We start from the raw sequence: 26885 nt of genomic DNA on the forward strand, positions 1-26885 counted from the left end.
CATCAGCGCTGCACGCCTACCTTTGACCTACACTGAATGCTTAAGTATATGTGAGTACCAAAGAATCCTCAAGGTAGTATTGTTGCTCACTAAAATGTTTGCCAATTGTGTCAATGTATTTGTATTTGTAAAGTCCCGCTATTTTGAATGTTTCACGTAGTGCAGGGGGAGGAGTGGAGAGGGGGAGTCTAGCATAGGTTTTGTACTTGAAGCCATCCTTTCAATACAAGATACTATGCAAAGACTGACGTAAACCATTTTCTCTCTTTATATGTGTGCTGTACAGTGCAGCACACATGAAAGCATTTCTCCTTCATTGCACCTACTTCAAAAAGGCGCCATTTTCTGATTCTAAACCCTGTCTACTTTATTTAGTAAGCTGGGTTTAGAGTCAGAACCCATGCTCAACCTATGGTGCACCCCCTTGGCACTAAGTAATGCTAAGCAGCGCTATGCGCTACTTTGCGTTACTTTCACATTATTTCCAGCGCTAAACAAGTTTAGCGTTGGAAAGTTATTAGGAAAAGAAAGATTTTTTGCCGATTCGCATCACAACACGGAGTAAAATCTTAGTAAATCTCCGCCTCTGTCTTCTGTTCTCTGGAAATACATTTCTTCTGGGTTCTGGATAGTCCTGGGCAAAATTTTTATTGAACTACCCCTAAAAGTCATAATTTTCAAATTTTAAATTTTGCACATAGGAGGCTCATTAACAAAACTTTTTTGGTCCTTGTGGCATAGTTGGGTATGGAGGGTGGGTTCCGGGTGGGAGGTGGGGTAATGGGTCAGTTGAGCGGACAACGCTCCCCTTGGGCACAATAGGTCGGAGGCTAGGAATGTAATGCTCAGCACTGTGATAAACTGGTGGCCTCCTTAGGGGCATTACGACATTCTGGATAAGCTTCGTAGACAACGCCACAATTGGCACAGATGGTGCACAATGCCTGAATTGTATCCTGAGCTCTCTGTATAACTAAAATGCTCAATGTAATGCGTACTATGATATACCCACTTGAAAATCCCAATAAAGTTTTGGCACTACGAGCATGCTCGCATGAAAAAAAAATAACATGCCCATCTAAATGCGTAATTTGATTTCACTAGTTTATTATCAGAATTTTGTCAAATTTCATGAAAATGACTACATGATTTTGAACAACCTTAATTCTGTCCCTGTTGCCCAGAGTTTTGAGTTGTCTCCCCGGTTTCTCTTATGCTCCCTCTCTTGTGCCTTGTAAAGATCTCCCAGGCTCAACGCGTCCCTTAAGCTGTAGTCCTTGTTTCCATGCTGTGTCTTCTATCCTCTAAACTTGTCTTTCGCACTATGACAGGTATGTGCTTAACGTTCTCTTTCCTTTGATCTTTTTCTCTCACTCTCATGCTCTGAACTAGTATCCCTGGCTTTGAACGTAGCTGCCAGACTCTCTCTTCTAGACTTTAAAACAACCCCCTGACCCCTGGAGCTGTCTTCCAAACTCTATGCCTGTCTCATAGAATAAAGATTTGTTTCCCAGAAGCAATATCATTCAATATGTCACTGTCTCTTAGGCTGTGACCTTTCTTTATCAGGCTCGGAACCTGTCCCTCAGCCTCCCTCTCTGTCTCCTAGGTTCTGGCTTGTCCCACAGACGTAAGCCTTTCTCTGTAACTGTTCCTGTGTTCTAGGCCGTTCTCCTGTTCCCTCAGCCAGTGTCACAGGTATCTACCTGCTCCATTTGGTGGACTTGTTTCACAGACTATTACTCTTCTCCAGTGGCCCATTTTCCTTTCTTTAGGTCGTTCTCTCAGAAGAAAGACTTCTTGTCCAGAATCTCTATTGTAAGCCTGGGCTCTGACTTGTCTTCCTGGCTCTCGGGCTGCCTTTCTGAGGGTTTGATGGTCTTCGGAAGGTCTTCATGTACTTGGGAGGCCCCACAGTTTGTAGGACTGATGCACATGCTCTCTGAATCTCTGGGACGGCCCGTTACACCTGAGCTAATCTCCCTGCCGCTGCCTCATCCCGGGCTTTATACTTATCTCCCGGACTCAGGGCTGTGCTCTGGGCTCTGGCCTGTCTCCCGGCTCGGGATTGTGCACAGGCTTGCCCGTCTTACAGACTTGTCGTCAACAATAGAGATGCCACTGAGTAGACATGTCTCAAGGGCTCTCACTCTGTCTCTCTCAGTCTCTGCACCTGTCCTTCAGGCTTTTGACCAGCCTACCCGGCTCTGGCCCTAACTCACAGATAGCAAACCTGTCTCTCAAGCCTTTCTGTGCTCCAGTGCGGCCCTATAGTCTCTGAGTTAGTCTCACAGGCTCTCTACAGGCCCTATCTCAAAGTCTATGGCCTGTCTTCCAGGTTCTTCAATTGTCCCTCTGAACTTGTCTGTCAGGCTCTGGCCCACCTCAACGACTGCACACCTGTTTCTCAAACTCTATCCAGTCGACCGGTCATTTACCGGTCATTTATGTTGTCTATACGTCTGTAGGCTCCTCACATGCCTCCCAAAATCAGTGTTGTCTCCCAGTGCCTGGAAATATCCCTGGGGTCCCGTGTCTGTCCTCAGGCTTTGAGCTTATACCTCTCATTCTGGGCTGGTTTCTTTCCCACGTGGCTTTTCCCCCGAAGTATTTTGGGTAAGTGATGTGCTCGTCACCCCCGTCTCTTTGTTGTCTTTGGTCTGCGCCGTCATGTGGAGCTCTGTAGGTTGCAGTTGTCCAACAGCTTCCACGGAGTGGTTGTTCCGAAGAATTGTCTTGGGGACTTTGCAGAACCTCGTAAACAACCGAAGGAGAAATCGACACGTCAATAATTATTTGGGCAAAAATTAGGTGAAGTAAACTCTTGTCGAAAACAGCAAAGCAGAATAAGGAGAAATAATGAGGAACATTGACTGCTCTGCGAGGGGCTTAACATCCGCCACATCCTGTAATGATGAACTGGGAAACCATTACTTTTGAGCAAAATACTCCCTATTTCAGAGATGTCGATAAAAAATAACAGCTTTAACTGTGCAACGCAGAGCCGAATGTGAGAAACAGTAAAATGGATCTGGGATTATGCGATTTTTGTCTTTAAAGCAACTGTCATAAAACGAAGTTTCCAATTTGGCAGAAGCAATTGAAAAGCGAGACAGGCGAACATTAAAGCTCACCAATGCTAATGCGGATAAGAAAAAATCCTACAGGGAGAGATGAGAAAAGCACTGCTGGAAATACACAAAGAGCTGATGCACACACAGGCCCAAGTCGCACACTCTCTGTGAGAACAGGCAGAACACGGTCAGCGGTACTGTACCTCACCCATTTGAAACACAGTGCCATGTAGAGAGGTTGGTGTTCATACAAACCTAGGGCAGCCAGCCTGTGCATCCAGACCAACAGGAAAAACAAGCACCTAGGAAAGGATGTACCAAGCTCTAATCTGACATGCACAGCAATGCTTGCCATAAATACATGCACGCTGATTGTACAGGCACAAGCAGGCCTAAGAAGCAAACTCATTCAGACACAACAAACCTAGTGCATATATTTAAACTGGTGAACTCACTATACGTCCATGTTGGATCCATGCCAGAGTTTCAGAATACCCATTGACAATATGTATGCATTCCATTTAGATTTATTGTAAGCAAAAGTGTCTTGCTGAAAATAGGACCTGGATACAGTCCTCCTGGGCCTATGTTGTAAACTCCTTAATTAGAGAATAAAATCTTATTTAACCAAGCTAATAAAATGTGTTAAAGTACGGTAGAGCCGCATTAAAAATAATCATGGTCCAGTCACGTTGAAAAATTTTCTCAACGTGACAAGTATTCAGAAAATGTAGTCATTTAAAAATTACATACCACATTTGCATATTCGTCTTGATTAGTTGAAGGGGAGGAGGACATACTGCATCTTTCGGAAAATGAAAGACTAAGCCAGTGTACATTTCAACAAAGCTGTGTGTTTTTTTTTTTTTTTTTAGGTTTTCCTCAAATTGTCTTTGGTGGAGTGCTGAGGCGTTCAGCCAGACCCCATGATGTCATTCCGACAGCATTTTTATATAATATGGTGACTACCTTTTCCTGCCAGAGGTTATTGAAATAAGATGGTGCCACTTAGAATGATATTTACCACTTAGTCTATCGAGCAAGGTACATTGCAGGCCTCTATCTGCTGCGGTGCAGCTCTGAACAAGCACATCTGGTTCGAAGTAAATGTGAAATAATATGCATGTACTGGGCTCTCTGGCTCCAGAATACCTTGTTCTCTCTGCCTACATGGCAGATTAAGTAGACACCCAGCTGATGGCAGTGCTCCCACTTCCCACCTTGGTTTCGGTCCGTTACTTAAATAGTACAAACATAGGTTGGACACACTCGAGCCATTACAATGTCGTGTTATATCAACAGATCGGAATAGGGAATAATTCTAACGAAGCCACCAAGATGGCTCAGTGAGTAAGTGAACTGCAGGTCGCAAGTGTGAATCCCACACGGCCTCCTTACCCTTCTATCCTTCTGAGGCACATTGAATACCATTACACTGGGTAAGAGTAACGCTAGAGCCAGCAGAGCAGAGTAGGTCCTTGTTGGTTTGATGGTGAGGTGCCACGTGTCGGTCTCTGTTTTAAGAGTTTCTCAGAAATGCAAGGAGCTGCCCAGCTGGCATGTGTTGAAATGTTCATTCAGATCCTGGGTATAAACCTTGAAATTACTTGTGGTGCAGCGATCTGGGCCAACCCTCTTACCATTTGTCCTCCGATGGACCTTTTCTTCGCCGCTTGAGAGGTGAAGGGAGTTAGCATTCGATCAATCATTTTTGATTAACAGTGTAACCTATTTTGCTACACAGTAAGGACCAGGATACACAGAAAGTACCAGGAATCAGTGACTATAGTTAAGACATTTTATTACAAATTAGCAGTCCAGTTAAGGTAAACAAATCTTAGTAGCATGCCTTAAAGGTACAGAGTAACAACTGGAAAACCCAACCTCCTGAAGAAGTTTAGGCGTGCCTATGGCAAACAAGTTGTTCAGTCACAGCAATACAAAAGACCAATAGCAGAATCTGATGGTTAGAGAAGAGTTTCTGTTTCTCTCATTTATACATGAATAAAGTCCAGTGTCAACTAAATAAATTCCAAACTAAGGAGGATGGTTTTAGAACCTAAAGAATCTCAAAAATCATAAAAATAGAAAAAAAAGCGGGGAAGTGCAGGAAGGTGTCAGAATTGCAAAAGCTCGACCAATAGTCTTCCTGGCACAAGGGAATAAATGTTTGCCTAAACTACACTTAGCAAAGAATGAAAAGGGAAAAGCTTAGAGGTCTAAACCTCGCAGAGTCCAAAGGAAAATGGCTGGTCATCATCCAGTGTGAACATCAGTTATCTCCACCAGATCCTCCTAATGCAACCCCCCTCCCCACCCCCGTTCGCATCATCAGGAGTTCCATTGTCCCTTCCATTCTCATGTTGGAAGCTGAAACATCTGCGCTTTCTTCCAGGCCGAGCATGGGAACGGCATTGCCCTAAAGTACCTGTGGCTCTTAGTTACATTACTAAATGGTCCCTTTCAGTTGACACTCTGGCTCTCCATGGTCATTGTGGAGTTCTTTTCTCCAGCTCTCTCTATCGCTAGTACAGTGTTGTATCTATTCTCAAACTAACAAACCATGTGAATTGTACCTGCAAGTAAATAGACATTCATGCTGAAAATGGAAAACAGTATTTTATGCAAGAAGAAAAATAGGCCTATTCAGGACAACTTAAAGTACTAAATCAATTGTGCACATTTAATATGCGTGTGCACATTTAAGCACCACTGAATAAAACTGTCTGTACATTAGATTCATGTTAAATTTCCTAAAGGAAAAATAACTTTTGAATACACGTCTCCATTTGTGACTAAGAACTACATTATAAATGCAAATGTGAATCATTAGTGCACGTGTTACATAAAACCTTTTAGTTTCTAAGGTACACATATTCTAATAGTATGAAGATGGTTTATTCAGCAAGTCTCTAAAAAGTATATCATCTAATACAGTTAAGGCACACAGTCTATGCATGAGTGGCTAATCCTACAGTGAATGCACTTTAATAATGATGTCAAGTGAAATACTTTACATTAATAACGTTAGGCCACGCTAAATATGTAATGCTAAGTGTACATAGATATTGCTTATTTGTGACGTGTAAGGGTGGAGCCAAAATTTCACTGCTCCACTTCTCTCCTGCTAATTCTCCTTTTTGTGCTTCATGATTTCAAATCTGGTGATGCTGTGGCTTCTTGAGTTATGTTGGTCTATTGCAATGGTTAGTTTTCTCCGAAGAGGGGTAGGGTGATGTGGATAGTTGGTTTTTGCTACTTTGTCCGTGTTGCAGCACACATGGATTCCGAGTCAAGGGTCCAGGGGTCTCCCCCGTCCCCAAAGGGGTGCATAGTTGTACCTAGTACTGAATTCAACCTGGACATTTTTCGGCTAATTTGTCATACAGTTAAGACACAGAGCGGGGTGAGTACAGAAATTAGGTGCCGTTTAGGAAGCCTGGATGAATGATTTTGGAAATGGAAACTTAGGTGCAGCACGCCTAAGTGCATAACTCTGTTGATAGTTGCAGCGATTTACGGAAACATTTATTGACTTACTCCAAAATTTGTTATTTCCATTTTTAAATGGACATTACTCAGAATTTTTAACTTCATATTTACTTCATATGTCATTGTGGCCCTCAAAAAAGAAAATCTAGAATTCTCATTCTGGGAAAAGGTGATGTGCCTTTTTTCCGAAAATCTAAATAAGTCATAGTGACTGATTTGCAATCCTTGAAAGAGCTCAGTACTGTACTGAGCACGTGGCTGTCAGCGTAAGCTTTAAGATGGAGGCCAAAAGATGAAACTTAATTGGTCAATGGGTACAATATGTGTAAAGACGCGAGTCCACCGGTGGCTCATTACGTGTTGATGTGTCACCAGAGCCCAACTTTCTTGCTCTGAGTCACTAGGGAAACAGTCCACTCAATGATCATAAACTCCTGCCGCCACCTTCACAGACATAATTATTTGTCGAAATAATTGATGAAGCAACATCGGATCACAGCACATGCGTTGGCTACAGTGCAGTAGGTGTATGTACAGGATATCATGCTAGGTTCTGCGAGTGCTTACCAACCCAAAGTAATAGGGGATGGAATAGGGCTAGATATCAGGTCCCACTGAGCAGTGCTCAGTTTATGAAGCTGAGTCTATAGGGTCTAAATAAAAAAATTTAAAAAGCTTTCCTATTGGTCATTTTAAATTCAGTATGGTTGAACATTGGTCAAGAAGGGCAGGGACCAAGGCATATTTTTGGGATCGCCCCAAGAGATAAATTTACGTATAATGAATCTTCAACTGGGAATATTTACCAAGCCAGCGGTTGACTTGAAAATGTGGCATGGACCTGGCCTTGTTGGACTTACGTTGGACACCCGCGCATAGTTCCAAAATCAAACAATGTTCAGTCCTGCCGCCACCCATGTTGGAATTTGCATCATGTGCGCACTAAAAAGAGCACGCACGGCAAACCCTCTAAATAATGAAAAACCCTAATCCTATTAGAGAGAGTCTTTCACTTCTGTGAGCTCGGCTGCTATTCAGTCGTAACTGCATTACAATGAAGCACTTTCTTTATGGAACACAAAGCAGAAGCCTCCTTCTGCAGAGGATCTGAAGTTTTATGTCTGTCTGATAGTTCTTTATTTCCTGAACTCATTTCCTCGCTCCATTATTGTAGTTTCGGAATGTTACATGTTAGTGTTGAGTGTAATAGACTGCACAGGCGGACATATTTGTAATAAAGGGTTTATTATGTTAGAACTTTATGGGGTTTCCATACATAAAATCCCTTCCCATCCTCACAGGGTCTGATCAAAGATAAAGAGATTTACAGATCTGTATTAAACCTGCCCTGGTGTCTGTCTCCATTATTTACACTGGTTTAAGATGAGGCATGCACCTCCCAGCCTGATCTGGGCAGGAGGCAGGCCTGCTCCAAGCCTGACCAGCATTACCAGCCAGCTTCAAGCAGGAGCAGGGCAGGCTTTTCTGAGCCTGAGTGTCAGCGTGGAACAGGCATGTTGTATCACGGAAAGCCAGCTGTGAACTTGAGAAAGGCATGTTCTAAGCATGACTGGCAGTGTAAAGGAAAGGTATGTTCTAAGCATGACCGGCAGCGTGAAGCAAGCTCTAAATAAGAAACAGCAGGTTCTGTCTCCGACCACCAACGTAAAACCAACTCTGTTCTAATCATATCTAGCAAGTAACCGGCAACATAAAAGAATGGTATGTTCTAAGCATGAAAGATGATGCCGTACAGACTGCAACCACATTTTTCTATCCATGACTGTCTGAAATATAAGAGCTATTTGAAACAAAATCGCAAATTAAGGAACTGATATTAACCATTTTAGAAAACCTTGAGGAAGCCCTCGTCCGGATGACCATGTACAGGCGAAACGCATGTCGGCTGTTGAGAATCTCAAACTGTACCGTGTAGAATCTCGAATAAATGATAAAAATCTAAAATCTGTGAACAACAGTAAAACAAATTAAAAAATCATCACCTGAAAACGTGAAGCACTCCCTTTTTTTTTACCAACACTGAAAAACGGAGGAGGCGGCACTTACATATTTTCACTATGTTCTAAGCATGACCTGCAGAGTGAAACAAGCTCTAAATATGAAACAGTAAGTTATATCGCTGACCACCAACGTAAAACATACTTTAAATCAGCAAAGGACATGTTCTACGCATGACTGGCAGTGTAAAGAAAAGGCATGATCTAAGCATGACCGAGAAACAAGCTCTGATTATGAAACAGCAAGTTCTTCATTGACCACCAGTGTAAAACCAACTCTGTTTAACAAGTGACCTGCAACATAAAGTAAAGGTATGTTTTAAGCCTGACCTGTATCGTGAAGAAAGCTTTCAATATAAAACCGCAAGTTCGGTCACTAACCACCAGCGTAAAGTATACTCTAAATAAGAGTAGGGCATGTTCTAACTGTTACTGTCAGTTTAAAGGAAAGGCATGTTCTAAGCATGACCAGGAGCGTGAAACAAGCTCTAATTGAGAAACAGCAAGTTCTGTCAATAACCACCAGCGTAAACCCAACTCTCAATTAAAAAAAAGTAATGTTATAATCATAGCTAGCAAGTGACTGGCAACATAAGGGAAAGGCATGTTCTAAGCATGACTGGCAGCGTGAAGCCATCTCAGAGTCTGAAACAGACATACTCTACACCTGACCGGTAACATACAGGCAGATCTGTACCCAAGGACGGTATGTTCAAAATATAGTCAGCGGCATAGTGTCAGCTCTGGTTAGTATGTAGAAAGGCATGTTCTAATGATGTTAGGTATCCTTCAGCCAGGTGTGAGGAGAGGAAGGCATGCTTTAGGTATGACCTGCGGCATGAGAACAGGTGTGAATAAGAGGAAAGCTGATTCTAACCGTTTAAGCCAACATATAGCCCACCCTAGAGGTGAAGTAGGTACGTTTCAGCGAGCGCCTGCAAAGCACCAAGCGTGAAGAGAAGGACGCCATGTCTAAGACACGAAGGTAACATAGGATGAACTCTGAAGTGCGAACAGGTTTTCTTTTAGGTGTGACTGAGAGCTGATGGCCTCGCCTTGATGTCAAGTCTGAGGAGGGGTCAGTTTGGACCTAAGGCTCACCAGCAGCGGAGTCCAAGATAAACGGAAACAACACACGTTGTCAATTGCACACTGGATGACGTGAACAGAACGTCAAAATGTACACAAAACAGCAAAACATATTTTTAATGGTGCTGTTCAACTTTACAGAACACACAATTATGATGGGGTTATCAAAAGTTACACAGCACGTGATGCACAGAGATCTGTTCAACTTTACATAGCAAGTGTTTCTAGCAATGTTATCTGACTTTACACAACAAAGGATTTTAACAGCGCAGCTCAAATTGACACAACTCTTGCTCTTACATGTACACAATTTGAGATTATAGCAGTGCTGTTTGCCTTTACAGCGCATCTTAGAACCCCAGTTTTCCTACATCCCTGTATGTCATTTCTTGACTTTCCTTCTTCCTGGGAAAGTTACTCTCACCATCTTTTATTTAACTACCCTCTATTTGAAACCGCTTATTTATAATTTCTCAAACTGAGTTTACATGCCATTCTTCCCAATTGCTTCTCTGTCTTTTCTAGAAGTCCCTTTCTCTATCTTCTCATTTCCTTTTTCCCCTGTTACCAATATTGTTCTTTTCCTCTGTGCTTTCTTCCCAGTTTCCTCTCTGTTATTCTCTTCTCCATTCCTGGTGTATTTTCCCTACAGTTTGCTGTCTTTGTTAAATATTTTTGTCCATCGGATGTAAGATCCTTACCTGTTTAATATACATATTGTAGACATGGGATCTGTAATAGAGATAAGAGTATACATAATATCATTATTTTACATCTACTGATCACATGCAATGCTGGGTTTCACTGATCCATGAAGATCAAAAATGACAAAAGTCAACAATTTGTGTTCCTCAAGGTTAAACAGGAGGCGGTGGGCACTATTGCATGACGCTGGTGTACTTTCTGTGTAAGGCTAAAGATTAATGTTTGTAAAACACCTTCCTCTTTTGCTTCTTTCTCTTAGAAATTGACCAGGGAAGCTGTGGGGACCCTGGTGTCCCAGCCTACGGCAAGAGGGAGGGTTCCAGGTTTCGCCATGGCGACATGCTGAAATTTGAGTGCCAGCCGGCCTTTGAGCTGGTGGGCCAGAAAACCATCACCTGCCAGAAGAATAACCAGTGGTCGGCAAAAAAACCTGGATGTGTTTGTAAGTCTGTGCCTTGGCCCCGTCTGTGGCAACTCCCAGAACACCCCTCTCTCGCCGCTTCTTAATGCATTGCTCTGCCACTGCTGCCTCCCTCCTCTGCAATTAGATTATAAATAATAAGAAAGAGAGACCCGAAGCCTCCTTGGCAAGTGTGATGAAGTTTGTAATGGGTTCCAGCTTCGCCTTCTGTGCCCGCTCCCTTTTAATACGGCATTATTTGGTCTTTCATTGCCAATTCATTTACGGGGGTCTACTTTCTTACTCTCACCATGGGCCACAATGGCCATAACTAAAAAAACATTGGCTGCTCTTGAAAGTTCTGCATAGTCCACCTGAATTAGCGTTGCATTCCTTTCTCAAAGCTTCGTCTCACGAAGGCTGCAGGTGCATTACAGCAGCCAATGTCACCAATACTGGGCACAGCCTGTACCAGAAAGAAATATAGTGTCATATACAGGGACTTGAGAGAAGGTGTGTTTGAGATTAAATGAAAGACATTTATGTGCATTACAGTAGGGAGTGAGAAACTATGATCAGCAGTAAATTTACATAATGGTGCATCTATTTATTCCAAAATGGAGAGTGGGGAGGTCGTAGTGGGGAGGTATGGGCAACACTAAATTAATGCAATGATGTATACATGCAATGGCGATGGGAGTGGAAAGACTGACAAAGTGTGAAATGATACAAGCATGTGCATATGCATATATGCAGAGTAGAGCTGGGAGAAAGAACATATGAAAGACATTTAATGAATACAATACTGTATAAATACAGACACATAGATACATAATCAAAATATCGGCATGTGTGAGATTGTGTGTGTGTGTATACAGAAGAGAGGGGGTGGGAAGAGAGGGTTGAACATTCTATTAACATAACAATTTGTGTGTGTATAGAGAAGCGGTGGGAGTTCGGCTGTATGATAACAACTGTTAAATAGCTAAGTAGTATATAACTACAGTACAAGAAGAGGGGATATATGATACATGCTAAATTACAATATGGTTGCAAGTATAGTGCAGGAAGCATCGTAGGCATTTCTTTGCCATTGTGTGTGTTTGGTCGCGTGGGGTTGTTGGGGTGTACGCGCTGGGATTGTGTGTTTATACACATGCGCTTTGGTGAAATATGATAGATCCGGGGGAGATTAAAACCAATATAGATTATTTGCTTATTGATTTAAACTTAAAGATTCTGCAAGCGGATGTGTCAGTGTGCGGGTGCCTCTCTGGTCTGAGCCTTAATTATATACTTTTTTGAACAGTTTTTTCTCTCCTATATTGTATTGTAATCCACTTGTAGGACTATTTCCTCAGATACATATTCTCTGTACAATTGCATCTTGTGCCCATCTGCTTAAATCTTCAAGAAATGAGAGCAGGCTGAACAACACAAGCTGTCTCTCATTCAAGCAGACTGTGGGCATGATTATAACGTCTCAGCCTGCTGAACCCTTAGATTTATTTTTAAATAAAATGCATCTTTTTACATAATTATTATAGTTGGATTTTACTAAAAAATGGAGAGAGAAATATTACCAACTCTGCACCTCACAAACAGAACAATCTGGATATTGTGTCTTATTAAATATTATATCAAAGACTTGGTATTTTTAAAGACACCTTACTGCTCTGGGGTACCTTTTTTGCCAAAGACGATCCTTCATGTACAGCCGGAGCACTGTCAGAGAAAATTCATTGTGGGTTGGGCCACTATGCCATCGTGGCCATCTTGGTAATGTTTTTGTTTCTCTTATACAAATTCCCACACCAGCAGTTTGTTTCTGAGAAATAAAAGCTCAATGGCCCTGACGTGCAGGAAATGTTCTTTCTGAGAGTACTGAGAGTAGGACCATTAGCTACTTTTCCTACCAGAGACCACTTCACATGGCAGTCCCTGTCAGGACAAATATACATCAAAAGGTCCAACCTAAAGAGGGAGGGCCTTCTGACATCCACAAGCCGACAGCCCTTTGTCAGATCGGCTGTAAGCCAAAGGCTTCAGAAGGCAGAGCAAGACGAGGCGCTGTAGTCAGAAGCGTGGTGGTTCCGCCACTTCTTAATGAGGCGGGGGATTCATGGATATGGTGGGTAATGCGTGGTGAGGCTCCTGCACCACCAAACTTGAAATGACTCTTTTTTAATTTAGCTGAAGAGCCAAACTCCTATCAGCAACAGTGATCTTTTTCTGCGGTTGTCTTACTCATAATTGTCTGAGCCGCAACACGTGTTCAACTATATCCTCTCTAACTTTCTGATTAAAGATTTTCTCTACAAGGTCTTTGTGGGGTGATCCAGCAGTGATTGCCTGCAGTCTCCTCTGCTCTTGCCATCGTCCTCCTGCAATCTCCCCAACTGTTCTCCTGTTCGCCTCCCCTATTCCCTGTGTGGGGCCTGTTTCTCCCAGCACTGTTTTCTCATGTTTGCATGCTCCAATTTGTATCTAACTTTGTTTTTGCTAATTCTTGTAATTATTTGCAACTGCTGTAAAGCGCTCTAATACCCTAGTGGGTCATGTCCGCGCTATACAAAACACTTAATAAATAAATAAATAGATTCGGAATAAAAAGAACTGAGGTGTATTGCTGTCTTCAACTCTTGACCACATTGTGGGAAAGTGGGAAATCTTTTCAGTTATCTGTCCCCTGCTTTACATATCTGCCTAAACCAGAAGTACAGGGAAATTGGGCAAGCAATGTTAAGGAGCGCAGTATCATTTCTTTTGTTTCCTTTGTAATTATCTGTTTAGCCCAAATTGTGCCTGCTGTGTTCACATGTAAGTGACTGCAGAAAACAATTCAGCCTGCTTTCAGGTGGAGGTGGTCGAACCACCATCTTTAGTTGGAATTTAGAGATGGATGTTCCAAGCTCTTGCTTGACAAATTATCTGTTGAATGTTGATTGGGTAGGAAGAAGTGCTATTGAATTTTTCTCTGATACTGATTGCCAGTTTGCCCACTAGTCTCAGGGCTGGCCTTGAGCCAGGACTGGAATTATGGTCCTTATGCCATCTCGGGTCAGTGCAAACCCAACCCCTTCATGGCAACTGAAACTCAGTCTTGTAAACGGGCTCACCAAATGCTTGTTAGTGAGTAATAAGAGAGCACATCTATGTGGCGCATAAACAAGTGGTAGACCTACGTCTGTTACACTTGCGTCAACCCTGAGCTTCTTCCAATTGGTGTCATATTCCTTTAATGACCGAAACTGGGCTGGGGTAACTGAACGCCCCCTAATCATTGAATGGTACTTTACATTGTGCCTGACCTCTAGCCATGAACCTGCATGCACATGTGAGATCCAAAGCACTGCTTCATGCTGAGTCTTCAGGGTGTGTGAGGCGAAGTTGGAATACCAAGACTGCCATTTTATGATTAATACTAAAGTCACCATTCCGGTTTACATGCGATTGCCATGTCTGTAAGTCTAGGATCATCCAGGTGTCCTCGTTATGGTGGAGCTGGCTCCAAATGGTCTCTTGGTGTGTTATGGTAATTATGAAGTAAATTAATACAGTATTGGAAACTATAATGACAGCAAATACTTCTATTGTGGCCTAATCAGATCATCACAAAGCACTTTACAATAATTGTCATTCTTCTTGTAAATTTGACAAATCCACCTGCATCCATTTATTAGGCTATATACATTGATACTCTTACTTGAACTATATCTGTTTTTTTACTTCTCTTATATTTCACATCTCTCATGTGTTAGTCTTCTGGGGACCACTACAACTCTCACAGTTGTGGGGTACTACATGTGGAGTTAAACATCTGCTCTATGAGGCATAATTCTGTATTTGATGCCTTTTCAGCCCAGTCACAAACTGCATCTGCTTTGAAAACCCCTAAGCAGAAGAATTTGTCCTTTCTAATTCCTATGGAAGCCGGGGTTGTCTTATATAAGTTATCCTTTAATTAAAATAAAGTTCTGCTGTCTGTCGGAGGGCACCATCAGAAAGTATGGTCTCAGATTGGTCTTTGTGCAAGGTTTAGAGCTGTGTAAGTTATAATCATGAATGAATAATGTATAACAGTAGTGTTCAGCCAAGACCAACCCATGACCTTTCCAAGATATCCACATAAGACAAATGTACATGCAGGGAAAGTTGGTGGGATCTGTTTCCAATGGTTATGGGTATTCCGAAATTCTGACTTTGATATGGTGCTCTCGAACTGATATTGGATACCTTTGTGCTAAAGCAAGGTGGTGTTGCAATACCATTTTTTTTTATTTTTATATCACAGTGTGATCAGTTAGTCTATAAGGAGGCATTACTCAAGAAATCAGACTGCTTGTGAAAGCTGCGTTTGGCCCCTTACATAATCATCAATCCTTTCATGTAACACTGGAAATGGACGGCTGTATAACTCCCATGGCAAACAAAATCACCAACTGTACCAAGTTAATGCCAGCGAGTAAGGAGAGTGGGAATTACATAAAGATTAAAGAGTTGAGGGAGAGGGAAAGTGAATGAGGTTACATGCAAAGATGCAGGGTAGACACAGATGAAGGAATTGGTTGAAATAAAGAGGTAAAGCAAGAGAATGAAGTGGCTGTCTTACTTTAAGCAAAAAGAGAAAATGGATTTTTGAGAGAAAACTTGCAGAAGAGTGATTAATCAAATGTGGAGAATGCTCCCCTTAATGTTTGTATTATCAGTTTCTATCTCCATCGCATAAAATGTTCTGATGCTGTGTAGCTATGTTTAGAAACATATATACATATAGAGGGAGAGCAAATATGACGATGAGAGAGTCGTTGATAGTTTTCAAGAGGCTGTTGGGAGAAAGCAAGGTAGGGAGAAGATAATGGAGTGAGACGGGGAATGTGTGCACGCAAGTGCCAATTTATTAAGCCTAGAACCCGGGGTCCTCCTTATGATGGATAAGGTCATAATGATCTCTTGATGTATTTTGTAGGCCTGAGCATGGTTCCGCTTAAGTGACCAAAAATCGGAGTACGTTTGTTCATGCCGTTCTCAATGATTCTCAGTTTTGTCCCATGCTGTAAAATGAGCGTGAATGGCACCAGGCGCAGCGCAAAAGTAGATTTTCTACTGAAGCGACAGCTTTCTCAATGGGAACAAAATGTTCTCAACACAAGCGGTCGCGACCATCCGCGACAGCCTGCATTGAGAAATCTGAAAACCCTTGTTGAGAAAACTTGCTGGGACTGGCAAGCGCCAGCGAGAAAAAACTCTACTCTGTGCAGTGGAGATGAGTTTTTCGAAACTTCGCGGCTCCGTGAAGTGTGGAAAACTGCAAGCTCCATGAACAATCATAGTTCACCACCAACGCCTAGTATTATATTATTACTGAAGCACAATACCTTGTAAGGCAAGGTGATCCACAGCAGGCACAAAAGAATGTTGCAAGGCATGACTAACACATACAGGCCGTGCAACACCCTTAAACCAGTGGCCCTAACGCAGACGGCTGTTCATCAGAGGTTCTAGCACCAGAAATCTAGCAGTACTTCCACCTCTAAGTGAGATGGGAGAAGAGCAAGCTTTTCAAAGCAGGCTCCCTATTGATTCGGAAATGCACCAAACTCTAAAAGAGGCCATAAAAGAGGTTGTTGTTATTGCTGTCTGGAGACTGACTTTTTGGAGAGAAGTCTGTATGATTGCTTACTGCAGTCTGGGTAGAAATTAGATTTTTCTAATCATGAGAACATGTATATATCTCGTGTTCTTTGGTAGTTTAGTTACTTAGCACTATAAGAGTGCAAATGGTGGAGCGCATCTGGGTATTCTCCATTAATCTGCATATTAAGAAAACTGCTTTTGGAACAAGGGGATTCAACATATACTTTGCAGAGGTTGTAAAGCACAGCCCAAAGTGTAGTGAATTGGTCCACTTTTATTTTAATATGCATCCTAGACTCTTGTGATTGAATATTGATTGTAAAACACATTTTTAGAAGCTGTTTTGTTTTATTTGGGTTTTACTTGACATTGAACAAGATCTAAACAATTTAGTGCATTTTCTGGGTATATAGATCTTCTTTACACCTTTTAAAACAAATGGAAAGGCTGAAAGTTCATGCTCAGGGCCAGATGTTGTAATGGACATTTTTATGCTAGCAAAGTTCTAAAAGGAAGCCTTTCAGGAAATGTCTACGGAATGTGAAGCTACAGTACATTAGAACAATATTCCAACCCTCCATGTTATTGATCTCCTAAGGGTTCCTACTGTTTGATGCTATATTTGCCCATGGTTAGAAGTGCCCTGTTCAATTTTAGATCGTTTTGTTTAGTGCAACGCCATATTTAATGTGACAGAAGTAGAATTGGTTTGCGCATTTGATGAATACACATTGAATAAAAAAACATTGTTTCTGTTGAATATCAACATGCGTTAATGGGTGCGATGTTTAGTTCTCCATCATAAATGTGCATGTTTTTGGCTTGGGATGCAATACAAAGTGATGCACCGTGCAGCGCTCTATTGCCCTGGTAAACCCCCAAAGGTTTTGATGTCAACCCAGGTAAATTTCCCCAGTCTCCTAAGAAACTGTGGCCTTTGTAGAGAAAAGGTAAATGGATGGTGAGTAGGGTGAATGGCGAGTTTTGAATCCCACAGGCAGAGACGTTTTAAGGCATGGGCAAAGTGGGCTCTGGCTCAGGGCCCCGGCCTTTCAGGGGGCCCCCTCAGAGAGCTAGCTATTTTCTGCAGAGTCTTGTCCTGGTGACCTTGAGTAATGCTTAGACAGTTTGTTTTAAATACCATTTTTCTTTAATTTATTTTTAATATGGGTGATGTGTGAAAGTCTATTACAGACATTTTGCAGAGAAATGTTGTGTTTATGTTTCATGAAAAATCCATAAAAAAGGTTATTTTAGATCAAAAGGACCTGAAATATGAGAAATGGGAGGGTGACACGGAGGTCATTTGCAGTAACATTAGTGAGCTACTGCTGTGTTACAATATTGAAAACACAAGCCCCTACCCCTTAATATTAGATTTAAACACATTCAGAATGCGCACTAGTGTGCTTGTGCACTGTCAGTGACCTGGCCAAAGGGTGCATGAAAGTGCTGAAATTGGATCTAAATTCAAAGCTGTTCCAACCAGTAGCCCCCAAAATAAGTTTGGCCCAGGTCCCCCCAAATCCTTAAAATGTCCCTGCCCACAGGCCTATCACAGAATCTCTCTCAGGGTAGAGATATGGGTGCTTGGCCCCGAACCCACGGTGTCTGTACACATACAATTTTTTATGGTTATAATAATAAATAATAAGTATTATATATGATTCATCTGCAAATGGAATGAGTAGCGAGTATCGCCACAGTAATGAATATCTCAGCAATTAAACATATTGCTAGTGCGAATAAAAGATAGAACCTCAACATTGCTTATCACTCATTTCAAACCAATTAGTCTAAACTACCTGTGTGCCTTGTGGCAGTATACTAGTACTATTTAGTTGGTTGCTGAGTCATGTAATGCTCCCACATACCTGTGGGTCTGAAGGCATTTATTTAGTGTCCCTAACCTCAGCATGCTTCTCAATAACAAGCTTCTTTCTCTGCCTCCATCATTTAGGAGAGTTCGTAGGAATTGACTTCCCATGTGTTTCTATGGAGCAGAAGGGACTTACTTGCTTGAACATTGTTTATGCAACACCAAGTTGAAAACAGAGCTCTGATAGGAAGCACTATTAGTGTGTGACTTTGTCCACCATTGGCTATGGAAGCTAGAGATCCAGAGGTCATCCTTCCGAGCTCAGCTGCAGTCATGGCTCATGTTCAAAACATAAAAAGAAATCTTCTCTTTAGCAAACACGCAAAAGATTCCAACCCCTTGTACAAAAGATTTCAAAGGAAATGACGTTAACTTTAGAGCTTGAATTTCAAGTCTTGTGTAGTTTTGCTAAGCAAGCACACCTAATACACCATTGAAATGCACAAACACAGACTAACTTAATATGAATCAAGTCTCCAATGGATATTCAACTTTGTCAAGACAATGCACATGGCCCATTCTATCTAAAGACAGAGCACAAAATATTCTTCTTTTATATTGTCATATAAAGCTGAGCCTTGCAGAAGTGGACTTAAAATGATAAAGAGACAAACACATTCCCTTTTATGTGATTGTTAGTGATCAAAGCCAGCTATAGTTTTAGAGGAAATATTGGAAAGGCAGGTTTAAGTTATACACAGCCTGACTTTGAACATATCAGTGACATAAACATATGGCTGCAATGAGATCTGTGATCCCCTGCACAGGTGCTTAAGCCGTTGCTGTAGAGTTGAACTAGGATCCCATAAAACACTGTCCACCCACTGCCGTGGTGCACAGCCCATCGGGGTATTATTGCACTCAATACTTTGTCATGGTTTTTACCTATCTATGTAAAGAGCTGATCTAACTCCCCCACTGTGGCGTAGCTATATTACAGTACTATCTTTCTAGTCGGGAGGCAGGAATGAGGGCGCGTCCAGTGAAAGCCGTGGTTAGGGTGGCCATGAGTTTTAGTCGGTGGCCGAAGCTGAAGCTTTGATCTGAGGTCACTGATGTCCCCGGCTGGAGTAGACAAGCACTGTTACAGTGCTCTGCCTCTTCTAATGTTCAGGTGACAGGGATCCCGGTGGGCGGGTACGTCTACTCTTACATTGAAGGCCCTCAGACCATTTCTTGTATAAAGCTATTCTAGAAGGCGACTACTCTGGTGGTTATATCACTTCCATATTATTGAAATGGCATACATAGTTTAGTATGATGAACTAATTTCGTACTTTATTGCTATTTTAATATAGTTCTTTTTTTTTATTTTTACTTCCTCTTAGTTATCTACATGATGCTATCTTGTTACTCTTCTACCTAATTTTGAGGTGTAAAATAATGAGAAAGTTCAGTCTTTTCTGTAACTAGTTTGCCACTCAACTGAGTTGAGCTACCTGTTGATAATTTTTTTAGTTTTAGCTTTTGCAGTGAAGCAATCCAATAGATCACACCATTCCATATACTGCTTACTGCCATAATAACTTGCGGTTGCTGCCACTTGCAGAGTGGATCTGTTTGATTCTGAGGCAAAGCAGAGTTGGTAATCTCGGTCCTGACTAACATCTTCTGACAGATCATCTTCACCAACATTTTTTTTTTTTTTTTTTTAAAACCTTTATTCTTCAAAAACATGGACACAGCTATTCAGCCGACAACCCGGAGGTTCGGCAGCTTTAGGAGAGCCGAGCAAAGAAGCGTCCACAGTGCAGTAAAGGAGCAGCGAAAAGGTTTCATTTTTAAATAAACACAAACACACAACAAACCCCAGCAAGGCGAAAACACTGAATACCAATGGTGATTGCCCCTCAGGGGAGACCGGACCCCCTTCGTCTAACAGTCACAGTACTATGATAAGAGGAAAAGGGGGGAAAAGCAGAGGCCCAAGCAGTCAACTAACAATCAAATCTATATACAGAGCTGGAAAGAATATTAAGAAGAAAGCTGTTCCTCGGGGGGATCCAGATCAGGGGCAAGACATATGCCCCCTCTGTATTGGTTCCACCGCCCCCAGATGGCATGCCACTTCCGAGGGCGCCCTCTAGCGCAGTATACTGTCTTTTCCCTGAGCATACTCCAGTCCATATTTTCCTTCCACGCAGTCAATGTGGGGGGCCCCACGGAGCCCCACAGGCGCGCGATGTCTCTCTTAGCCACCATGTTACCCAGAGTCACCCACTGGGTCTGTGCCCCATCGTGATCAGTGGGCCCCCAAACATTCAGGAGACAACACCGCGCCTCCGGCTGCATAGCAATGCCCGTCACCTCCCCCATCACTGCATGGACTCTCCTCCAAAATTCCATGATGACACCACATTCCCAAATGATATGCAGGAAAGTACCCACCATACCACAGCCCCTCCTACATAAGCCGTCCTCAGAGAATCCCATATGAACCAGCCTTGGCCCCGTCACATAAATTCTATGGAGTATTTTGAGCTGCACCAGCCTCAGACGTGATGGGATCGCGACCTCCTTAGGAGAGGAAACAGCAGACTGCCAATCCTCGTCATCCAGCTCAAGTCCGTCCCTAGTCCACTGGTCCCGCAGCCCCAACAGCGTATCCGCCTGAACATTTATCAATTTCTTATAGATGAGAGAGATCGTGCTCTCTGGCATATGGCCATCGAGGATCCGGTCCTCCAAAGGAGAGGACTCAGGCACCTTCTCACCTTCTACGAGGACTGACCGCAGGGCATGACGCACCTGACACCAACATTTTTTAATTCAGATATTTTTATTTCCTTTAAAATCAACCCGACAAATAACTACCTTTAAACTATTTCTCACTGGAGCCTTTCCACCGGCTCTCTGCTTTTCATTTCATCCTTTGTTTTTTTTTTGGGGGGGGGGGGCTTCCTGTACCCCTTCTTCCCTCATCAATGGTGGTTCTCTCTCTTCCTCTGTAAGCCCCTCATACCTCTTCTCCAAATAGCGATTTCTCTCCATTCTGACTCTGGCACTTTCTGACCTCTTCTCTTCATTCTCTACACCCCACTGTCCCCAAACATCTCTTTTTTTACTCCTTTACCCCTGTTCCATTTTTCTCCACTGCTACTTATGCTTTCTTTTGTACCTGCTTGTAAGGGTCCATTTGATCTCCATCCTTCTCCATCCCTCCTGTGTGCTTTTCCAGTCTTGGTAGAAATATTCCAGTGTGTTTGCCATGGCTGCATCTTTTCCTCAGTTAGTTGCCTGTGTAACACTTTACACAAACCTAGGGACACTTCAAGGACACCAGGGGTACCGAAGACATGGCAATGAGGGATCAGGAGACACGAAAGAGGAGAACACAAGACAGAAAATCAGGACAAGCGTGCGTGATTGGGAGGATCTTCCCCAAAATGCTTGAAACTCACTGGGCGGAGCGATAGTGCCTTGTGGGTAGGTTGGCAAAGAGGGAGCAGAAGAGGAAAAGTTGGAGCAGAAGAGGCGGACAGGGAGGAGGTACTTGGAGAGATAAGGTGGTCGAAATTGGAGGCATAACAGCATAAGGGTTCAGAGCCCGTCATGGAAATAGATAGTATGACCGACTAGTCAAGTGTGCTAGAGCCAAACAGCGCATGAAAGGCGCCTCCCTTTTACCCATGGCTGCAGTCAGATGACTGTGTCCAAGTGCACAACTCAGGGGGTTTTCTGGGCAGCTGTCTCTGGTTCTGCTTGTAGTTATGTCACCTCAAGGTTCTTTAAAGATGTTTACTATCATAAGATCAAGTGATGAATTTGTGTTCAACTTATAAATCTAAATGTGGATTAATTACATCAAGGTTGTTTTTCATAAACAGCATGGCTAATTATTATATTGCCACTCATAATCTCTCTTAATCGCCTCTACTTCAAGGTTACTGTTCTGAGGTGACAACTTTTACACACCCTCCAAAACAGTAACTTAGAATTCAGAAACCTTTTTTTGTTGAAATAATAAAAGATTTGTTCCATCCAGGTATGGAAGTTGTGATTTATTAGATACAGAAGCGTTTCTACCATACGTACCGTCATGCTGCAAGTATATGAACCAGTAACGTAACACAAACTGATGCCCCCTCCGCAGAATGTTTTCCTGGGCCCCCAAATCGCAGAGATATTCATTAGCCTTTGGCTGAATGGGGCTCCCTTGAACGGTTGGGGTCCCCCTAGTGGGTTAGGGAGCAACCGGCTCCGCATGGGCTGTAGGGTCCTGCGTTACTTCCCTGCTGTGAGCCAGAAGGCGCGCGCGCATCAGCCACCGTTAACACATAAGCAGTTTACGATGCTATTATTTTGAGGCGTCTAAGAGGGACGCTGTGGCATAGTGCTGATAAATATGGAAGTGAATCTGCTGCTTCTGTGCCAGTATGTCGGCGGCATTCAAATGTTGTGACATTGAGAAAGTTCAGTATAGGCCAGTTTGCTAGTGTGGATCGATCTTGAGCGCTCACCCCGCCCTCAAGCATGATGGTGGTAGTGTGTAGTTAAACCAAACATATAGATCGCCACTTTCCCATGACATTCAAGTGTTCTGGTTTAAAGCAGGGGTGTGCAAATTAGTGAAATCAGTCTACATACAAAGTTCAATTTTTTTTTAATATAATCCTTCACTAACTGAAAACATTGTCATTTATTTGGTATGACACCAGAATATCATAAATGAAATATAATTTGAGAGACGGATTGCAATATGAATATCATATACAAAAGTATCTCCTCGTTTGAATTAATATTAGAAAATTTGAAAATATGCACCTAATGGGAAAAATATTTTAGTAAATGATGTTTAGAACACCATATTTCTGTCAGACAATATTTCTGCTAAGAATATACAGACTTCAAGCATTTTTTTCAAAAGGCAGAAGTGCGAGCCTTTTGTTCCAGTGGCAAACCATTACCTCAATCAATCAGTATTTGTAGAGTGCTGCTAATCACCCTGGGGAGGTATCCAGGTGCTGGTGAGCTGTGTCGGTCGAAAATCCAGGTCTTGAGCGCCTTCCTGAAGGTGGTCTGCGACAGGGCGGTGCGTACGTGTAGAGGGAGGGATTTCCAGGTGCTGGCGGTAAGATAAGACAGGAACGTCTTCCGGTGCGGGTGTGGCGGATTTGTAATGTGCTTGCCAGGGTCTGTGTACAGAGCGGAGGTTTCTCGTGGGTTGGTGGAAAGTCAAACAGAGTTTCAAGTAGTGGGGTCCTGTATTGTGAAGTGCCTTGTAAACATAAGTGAGGAGCTTGAACTGGCATCTCTTCTGTAAGGGGATCCGGCGTGGGTCCTTCAGATGGGTGGAGATGTGTGACTTTTTGGGAAGGTCAAAGATGAGTCTTGCTTCTGTGTTCTGGATGTTCTGGAGTCTTTTCATAATGTTCGGTCAAGGTGACTGCGTAGAGTGCGTTGCCATAGTCGAGTCGGCTGGTGATGAGAGCCTGTGTGATTGTTTTCCTTGTGCTTGTGGTGAGCCATCTGAAAATCTTACAGAGGAGACTGATCGTGTGGAAACAGGCTGAGGTGACTGTGTTTATCTGATGTTTCATTGTGAATTTGTTGTCCAGTATTATGCCTAGGTTGGGTGCATGGTTTTTGGGTAGGGGAGAGGGTCCAACCTCCGAGGGCCACCAGGAATCGTTCCAGAGGGTATTGTCCCTGCCAAAGACCAGACCTTCAGTCTTGTTGTTGTTGAATTTGAGGCAGCTGTCTCTCAGCCATGTTGCGACATTCTGCATGTGTTTGTGGTAGTTGTCTCTTGTCTGAGTGGGGTTAGCTGATAGTGTGAGGATGAGCTGGGTGTCGTCGGCATATGAGACATTGTTGATGTGGTGTGCTCTGAAGTTGGTCTTGTAGATGTTGAAGAGGGTGGGGCTCAGGGAAGAGCCTCTCAAGTACTCACTGAGCAGCACATGGACTCCCACTGCTCACTGACAGCCCCATCCTCTGGTCTAAGTCCGCCTTGTGGCACAGTGCATAGACACCCCCCTATCCTCTGCACTCTACATTACTTGCCCTCATATTCTGTCACTTACCCAATGTTCCCAGCCGCAGGTACCACCCTGGGCCCCATAACCCAAATTGCCCCAGAACCCAAATTGTCTGCGACCACCATTCCATACCTCATATGTGGCAGAGGACAGGAAGGGTGGCAGACCCAGCCACAATTGCCTTTTGGACTATGTGTCAGAATTTCAATAACAAAAATATTGTCTGGCAAAATATTTTGCCTATGGATTGTTTACTAAAATATTGTTCTATTGAGTATCGATTTCCCATTATTAACTCCAATGAGGAAATTATTTTCTAAACGATATTTAAAACACTACTTTTCTATCACACAATATTTAGGCATAGTATTATGGCGCCATACCTGGTGTAACCATACCAATAATCCCAGATGCAAGAACACTGGTCCACTTGGAATTGGCCAGAGTTGTATGTATACTCACACCTACATACCGATCCATGCACTTCACAATCGTCCCAAGCGTGGAACTGGCAACCTTTGTTGGGTTTTCACTCATTTCAACACTTTATGGGATTGACACCCTTAATGGGGGTCACTTATTTTAACCCTATGTGGAATCTGCTTCCTTTGTGGGTGTTTCCCTCTCATTCACATGGATGTTTGCGAGCTTTAAATATTCTGCTGCCCGTCTGACCACCTTTTTGACCTCAAAAGATTTTAAGCATATTGCACGTTTGCCTTTTGTGAATAAGATGTATTTTGCTCGTGATAAAAATGCAAAAAAAAATCTGGGTGTGGGATGATTTGCTTTCGATATAACCGATGTGACTTGCGCCTTATGTTTTTATATTGGGTAACAGGTTACCTTGTTTTCGCATTTCAGTCTTCCGTGTCTGGTGCAGGCTTTCTGGATGGAGACATGATGTATTATATTCTAATGGGAATATGACACAGTATATTGAGATACTAAAAGGACCGAAATGTACTGAACACTCGTATAAGCACACCATGCTCCTTGCGCTTTTAATATATCTCCAATAGAGCTATATACACTGCTCAATTACAGCCTGGCGCTTGAAGGGCGGGCCAAAATATCCCTTCTGTGATCACACCGAAGCATGCAAATCCTCATGCGCTTGCAGTGCTTAGAGTAACTTGCTTTTTCCTCCTGCTGAAAAGGTAAATTCCACCCAATAGTTAAAAAATAGTGTTGCATTCTTTCCAATGCTTTCAGTGTGATGACGTCAATTCCAGGGCTGCTGCTGCTGGCGCAGACAGTCCATGGATTGCAAAGGCGAGTCCTCTGAATCCCATGTTGCTAACTTCCCAGCTCCCTCACTTTTAAGTCCATCTTTCCTCCAGCCACTCCTTTATTCTGTGCCTCTCTAGAACCTTCCTAATTTCTCTGCTCATCTCCCTGTCTATCTCCATATCTGGCCGCAACTCTCCAGTCCTGCTCCAAATTAAGCGGTTTTAACTATACCAGAGAAATATGCATAATCTCCAAAGCACGCGTTAATTTCTGGGAATTTTTACAGCATGTGATTTCATGTAACTTTTTGCGTGCAGTTGGCTGCTTGACACCGAAAATATCTCGCTGAGATACAATTTGTACCCACACTGGTCTGCTGCTAATATCCTGCCAGATATTTTTATTTGAAGTGCACATTTATGTGACACAACTATTGGTAAATGTATTGCCCTTGCCAGTGGTTTTTAGCCACTCTGCACAGCATCCTCGATGCAGTGCAGCCTAGCTGAAGTTAAAAAAAACACCTTTGACACAGCTGCCATCGTAATTTATAAACGCATGGCCCACACGTGCACGCACATAAAAAATTATATACATTTTTTTTCCCTTAAGTTACAGATCCAATTTAGATTAATAACTAAAAATAAAATAAAATGTTTAGAATGTAAAAAAGTGTATTTTTTGTAAAAGAAGGGCAGATGGGTGTAACGGAGAAGCAACACCGGCGAAGATTAGGGGTGAACGGCGACGAAACACAGGTGAAAGTGGGGGGCAAACGATGAAGCAACAAGGGGGAGTGTAGAGGGAGCACCGAAGCATCAGGAGTGCAGAAGCAAAAGCAGTAGGAGAGAAGACTGGAGGGGACTAAAGCGACAGGGGAAGTGGGGAAAGCAACTCAGAAGGCAATGATAGGGGGAGCCAAAGAGCAGAAGCACACAGGTGAGTGCAAGAAGAAGGAGGGTGAAGAGAAGTAGTCGGGCAACAAAGAGAAACAAGAAGTTCGGGCGAGAGACTCACATGAGGGAGACGATTCAAAAACACCCGCACTCTTATGGAGTGCTTCACACAAAAGATAAAAGTAGTGCTTGAAAAGCAAGCCGGAGATGGAGCCATGCCAGCCAATCAAAGACAATGTAAAGAGGCAATGCTCCATGTCAGGCACAAACACCGGATTGACGGTAAATGATAGTGCCAAGGAAAGACGACCAACGGTAAGCAACAGGCAAACTCCAAGCCCGTTCTTGGTGAGCCACAGTATGCATCGCAACAGACATCATATACGCTTTCTAGTAGGTGCAAAGACCCCGAGGTACCTGTAAACCATATTTTTGTCTAAAACAGTCTTTCATAAATGTAATTAATTAAATAATTATATTT

General features: G+C 42.8%; 1 protein-coding gene across 1 annotated transcript in view; it reads left to right on the forward strand.

Annotated features, from left to right (window-relative positions):
- Positions 1 to 26885, forward strand: part of CSMD2 (CUB and Sushi multiple domains 2) — a 1634099-nt gene that overhangs the window by 1125471 nt on the left and 481743 nt on the right. Inside the window, exon 13 of the mRNA XM_085648024.1 lies at positions 10638 to 10820. Within this exon, the coding sequence (XP_085504150.1) occupies positions 10638 to 10820 (183 nt within the window). The remainder of the gene's footprint in view (positions 1 to 10637; positions 10821 to 26885) is intronic.

The sequence above is a fragment of the Triturus cristatus genome, chromosome 3_2 (assembly GCF_964204655.1).
Source record: "Triturus cristatus chromosome 3_2, aTriCri1.1, whole genome shotgun sequence".
Lineage (NCBI taxonomy): Eukaryota > Metazoa > Chordata > Amphibia > Caudata > Salamandridae > Triturus > Triturus cristatus.